We start from the raw sequence: 6,000 nt of genomic DNA, 5'->3' as shown, positions 1-6,000 counted from the left end.
CAGTGTGTAGGCAGAAGGGGAAAACCACAAGGCACCTCTGGCAGGAACCTAGGGCCATGTTCACTCTGCAATAAACCCCAGAAAAACACAATTGGTTAGAGCTTTCTACCTCCCTGTCAGAAATGATGGACTTACAAGCAATTAAGGATGATTTTGCTTTTTTTTTCTTATTATTATTATTATATTATATATATTATATATATATTATTATATATATTTTATTTAGATAAAATATTAGTAATAAAAAGTGAGTAAAGTACATCTTAATGTGTGTGGATAATAATGGTGGTAATATTAGGAGTAAGAGGAACTATACTAAAAAAAACACGCTCCGAGCACCGCCTTCTTCACCTTCTCTTCCTGGTTCTCCATCCTACATCACCCGACCCATGTGCGAGATTGGGTGATGTAGGATGAAAAAAAAATTAGGTGCCTGTTCTTAGAAGCAAATTGTTCTCTTTGAGCAAAAAAGCTCCTTCTGCACATTCCCGAGATGCTCGGGCATGCATAGAAGGAGCGCCCTAGAGCCTACCTACCTACATCAGGCATCCTGGGAGGCTTTGTGCTCCCATTCATCCTCAACTGCCTAGGCATCCGAGAATTAGGGGGCAGTGCTGCACCCTTTTTTTTTTTTAAAAGGGGTGTTGCACCTAAACAAAAAAGAATTTTTACCCTACATAAAAGGGTTCTCTACCCTTTTATGTAAAGTGAAAATTCCGTGTATAGGTACGCTTTAATCCTTGCATGGATTACTTTGATCTTGTTTCAATGGTTCAGGCTGCTAGTGGAGATGTAATGGTGTGCAGAATATTTTCTTAGTACAGAGAATTGTATAAATTACACAACCTACCTTAGTACTGTCCATCTGTTTATGACTGCAGTGTGAATGAGAGATTCACATCATGGATGAGCAACCAGCATGGTGTGATGTCAATATAACCCAAATCCCTGATGAATGTTTGCAGCACCTTGTTAAATCTTTGATCAGAAGAATCACAGCAGTTCTGAAGACACAAATGTCCAATCTTGTGCTAGCAAGCTGTACCTAATAAAGTGGTCGGTGAGTGTATGTATTAAGTAAAAGAAAAATAGTTTTGTCTGTATTTGACTTTTGGAAGTACTGCCCCTCTGCTGTATGGGTTATAGCCACATGTATTGCTGGGATTACAAAGCTGAGCAGTTTGCATGATCCATAACATGGAAGACAGAGAGCAGCCAGCACAGTGTCAGTAAATCACACGTCAGTAAACAGGCCACGATAAGCCGCCCTGTGCTGACTCGGAGCTCTCTGCTGCCACTAGCGGCGGGAAGGTGCAGCGCCGGCTCAGTACGTGTGAGGGATCCTGAGGAGGAGGAGGGGTGCTAATTGATTCCAGCTAAATTATTCAGTACCTGCCCTGTGGAGGACAACATGCCGGCTGTGGATAAGCTGCTGCTGGAGGAGGCTTTGTTAGACAGCCCCCAGGTAAGAGCAGCCGTCTATAAGACGAGGAGGGGGCGGTGTGCTGAGCCTGGCCTCCATTGTTTATATGTGCCCGGGATGGGGGTGCCTGTGCGGGGTAATAGGCCGGATGTGGGCAAAGTTTGTGTCACCAGGATACCCAGACAATAATATAATCAGTGCTGTGTAATGTCTGCTGGCTGCACACAATATTACCCTCCATGGCCAGACCTCATCATCATGGCTGACAGAACACAACCTGGCCTGTGTAATAATGCCAAAATCATGCCTACCTCACATGGGGACCAAACAAATACCTGCTGATCCCTAAAGAAAAAAATTCACCCCATGTAGCTTCCTGTGATGATGTGACAACCATGATTCACCCAGCCTGATTTCTGAGCAGAGTTGTCACTCTCCTATAGGCAGAGCCTGCATCCTATCAGATTGATTTACCCTTGAAGTGGGTAAGTTCCCTGTGTACAGCCCGTGTATCTCCTAAACCTAAAGGTCTGATGTTTTCAGGGTATACAGGGGACCCTTATGGCTATTAACACCCCATAATTCACCCTCCTAGCCCTTGGGAGATTTAAGGTCACAAGAATAATTCATGAAAACAAACTGGGATCTCTTCTCACCTAGGAGGTGCTTTTTCGAAACTTTGGGGCCCCAGGGGTCCTAAATTGGTCCCTAGGGAACCCTGACTTGGATGCTAAATTTGGAACCCTTGGGGACCTGTGCTCTCAAATATCAGCCCCTAGGTGAGAAGAGGTTCCTGTTTGGTTTTGAACTTGTGACCAATGTATCTTGGATCTTCCAAGGACTAAAGGGCTGAATGTTGGGGTGCTAATAACCATAAGGGCCCAGAAAGTGTCAACACACTTCCTAAATGGTGCAACACATGATTTATGAGATATGAGGGATGTAATACAGGGAGGTAGAATGATATGACGAGGGGAGATGGGAGGTGATACTGATATCACTGCACACCCCCTATTTAGGGGTAGCACAAACCCAAGGGGCAGCATATACTGATCAGACATCAGCTTATAGTAGGGTTGGATGAGGAGATGTATCCGGGGCGTGGCTCTTCCTTATGCTTTTGTTTTGGTCCTTGTTCCCATGAAGAAAGTTAGAATCTCTCTGATGTTATATCCCTGTCCGTCCCCCATTAAGAAAATGTCTGTCTGACAGATTTTATAAAATATGTCACACTATATAGAGATTTTTTTTATAGCTTCATGTTGTGTCTCTAGATGGGAAAGTTAAAAAGGAAATTTCTTTATCAGAAATAAAGAAATATCTTCTCATAAAGGCACATTAATAACAAGGCAACAATCACTAGAATGTTTATGGCATGAGAAGGTTAAACCAAGCAAAGCAAAACATCAGCAGAATAAATGTCAGCCTTAGTGGTAATATTTTAGTAAAATCAGAGGAGTCAGTTTGCAGGAATTACACAAATATATGGAGGAGTGATGTACCAGATATAGATGTCCTCTATATAATGAGGGCTTTATGGTAATCTAAAGAATAATTCATATATTTATCAATGCATTAGGAGTTAGTTCACACCCCGGTTCCCCACAATGGTATGTTGTGTATAAACACAATTTCTGCAGCTGCCTTAACCACCTGAGCGTTACACTGAGGTCTAGATTTCTGTACCAAAAGTGATCCACTGTTTTTCATGAAATTTTTTTTTAAATTTACCCTTGAAGTGGGTAAGTTCCCTGTGTACAGCCCGTGTATCTCCTAAACCTAAAGGTCTGATGTTTTCAGGGTATACAGGGGACCCTTATGGCTATTAACACCCCATAATTCACCCTCCTAGCCCTTGGGAGATTTAAGGTCACAAGAATAATTCATGAAAACAAACTGGGATCTCTTCTCACCTAGGAGGTGCTTTTTCGAAACTTTGGGGCCCCAGGGGTCCTAAATTGGTCCCTAGGGAACCCTGACTTGGATGCTAAATTTGGAACCCTTGGGGACCTGTGCTCTCAAATATCAGCCCCTAGGTGAGAAGAGGTTCCTGTTTGATTTTGAACTTGTGACCAATGTATCTTGGATCTTCCAAGGACTAAAGGGCTGAATGTTGGGGTGCTAATAACCATAAGGGCCCAGAAAGTGTCAACACACTTCCTAAATGGTGCAACACATGATTTATGAGATATGAGGGATGTAATACAGGGAGGTAGAATGATATGACGAGGGGAGATGGGAGGTGATACTGATATCACTGCACACCCCCTATTTAGGGGTAGCACAAACCCAAGGGGCAGCATATACTGATCAGACATCAGCTTATAGTAGGGTTGGATGAGGAGATGTATCCGGGGCGTGGCTCTTCCTTATGCTTTTGTTTTGGTCCTTGTTCCCATGAAGAAAGTTAGAATCTCTCTGATGTTATATCCCTGTCCGTCCCCCATTAAGAAAATGTCTGTCTGACAGATTTTATAAAATATGTCACACTATATAGAGATTTTTTTTATAGCTTCATGTTGTGTCTCTAGATGGGAAAGTTAAAAAGGAAATTTCTTTATCAGAAATAAAGAAATATCTTCTCATAAAGGCACATTAATAACAAGGCAACAATCACTAGAATGTTTATGGCATGAGAAGGTTAAACCAAGCAAAGCAAAACATCAGCAGAATAAATGTCAGCCTTAGTGGTAATATTTTAGTAAAATCAGAGGAGTCAGTTTGCAGGAATTACACAAATATATGGAGGAGTAATGTACCAGATATAGATGTCCTCTATATAATGAGGGCTTTATGTTAATCTAAAGAATAATTCATATATTTATCAATGCATTAGGAGTTAGTTCACACCCCGGTTCCCCACAATGGTATGTTGTGTATATACACATTTTCTGCAGCTGCCTTAAGCAAAGAAACCAGAAAAAGTTTGGAAACAAACACAGAAGGTGAGTCTGGTTGTGTCACTGTACAGTACTTTGTATTTCAGGAACTTTAACTGCTTATGTGTAAAAATAATTCTGAAGTATTCTAAAGATTTATTCAGATATACAATGTAACAAATACATTGCTACATCCTATTTGCTGTGTTTTATTTATGTGCTGATCAACTTTTGTTCTGGATATAATGTCAGTTATAGTATAGATTGATAAGGTAAAATCTAACTTTTCAATGCTTTGCAGCAGAAACTTAATTTTAAAATCAATAAAAATGGTCAAATGATACAATAAAAAGTACAAATTGGTTTCTATGATAATAGTAAATGTTTTAAAAATTAGTTTAAAAATTAGTGTATAGCTTGCAAAAAAAAATACAACTATTTTTGCAAGACTATATTACTAAATAAAACAATGTTTAGAAAAACAAAGATCATATAGATATTACATGTTTGTCTAATGGCACTCTCTACTGCACAATGATTCATGTGCTAAGGTTGTGTCATGTGCTGTAAAATCCCTGTGTAACCAATTCTAACCCTTGGAGTGACCTTTATTACATGTGAATTTGTCTGTACTCTTTTGTTGTTTTGCTGAAGTTATAGTTTGGGTATTTGTAGAAAAAATCCAAGTAACCAGGGGCTGCCGTTAGGGAAAACATGGCTAAATCATAAGATCTGGAGGTGGGCGGGTGGCACTGCATGCGAATATTGAGCATTTCCTTTGCCCCTCCAGCCGATCTCCAGTGAACTATTGATATTGAATGTAACCTCTGCTTATGTTTGTTGTCATCATATTTTCAGTTTAAATTGCCCAGGTTTGTAGAGAGTTTTGTAGTGCACTTCAATTCCAAATGTTAACGGTTTTAATGCATTTTTCTGAGAATGTTGTAAGTCACCTTTTCTGTAAGGTTAACTATACAAAGAAAAGCTCTTTTTCTTGTTTTCATGAGTAATGTTCCAGTGCTTTTAAAACATGTGATGAAACATAAGTTGTTCAAATATATCATGGGCAACTTTTTTGTTTTTCATTTCTCTGATCTTGTTTTTTAACTTGCAAAAGCCTCTATATTGTCTTATGTATAGAATTTGTTCTGTTTGTTATAAATTTCTCAATACTTGACACGTTAGTCCTTTAGGATTTATAGGGTTTTAGTTTTGAATTAGAACTTTTGTTAGAGTATAAATGTCAATTGGGGCTCCATTGGAGAGATTCACCTTCTCTTCTTGTTTTGCTGACAATGATTTAACCAGACAGAAAGTGAGGGAAGATCTACAATGGGGGGGTACATAAATAAAAGCATCTCTACTGTACTAAAGAAAAGCAGTTTCCTTAACAAAACCATTACTGATTTATGGTTGACTACAAAACTACAGAAGATTTAAGTTTGTTAATGGGTGGTGAACTTACTCGATCACCAGCAACTATGCACAGCATACTTATACTTACAATATATATACTTACTTATCCATGTGCAGCCACCATACAGTGATCAGCTCCCCTTACAAATAATAAGGACTTTTACTTATCCTTTACTTCCACCAGCTGCCTCCTCTGGGACTGAGACTCTATGACGCTCTGAGGTCATCACTATAAAACAGAACCATCTTTTTTTAGTCTTGAAAAGATAAGTGCTAATAATA

The 6,000-nt window shown here is 39.5% G+C and overlaps 1 protein-coding gene across 1 annotated transcript in view; it reads left to right on the top strand.

The window, feature by feature from the left end:
- Positions 1-1,325: 1,325 nt before the first annotated feature.
- The window catches only part of APPL2 (adaptor protein, phosphotyrosine interacting with PH domain and leucine zipper 2), a gene marked incomplete in the record, with an annotated part of 38,192 nt that continues 33,517 nt past the window's right edge, over positions 1,326-6,000 (top strand). Inside the window, 1 exon segment of the mRNA XM_072401172.1 lies at positions 1,326-1,465. Within this exon segment, the coding sequence (XP_072257273.1) occupies positions 1,412-1,465 (54 nt within the window).

Source organism: Pyxicephalus adspersus, chromosome 2 (assembly GCF_032062135.1).
Source record: "Pyxicephalus adspersus chromosome 2, UCB_Pads_2.0, whole genome shotgun sequence".
In the NCBI taxonomy this organism is placed as follows: Eukaryota; Metazoa; Chordata; class Amphibia; order Anura; family Pyxicephalidae; genus Pyxicephalus; species Pyxicephalus adspersus.
Note: the sequence above shows the minus strand (reverse complement) of the source record. Positions and strands in the feature narration are given on the sequence as shown.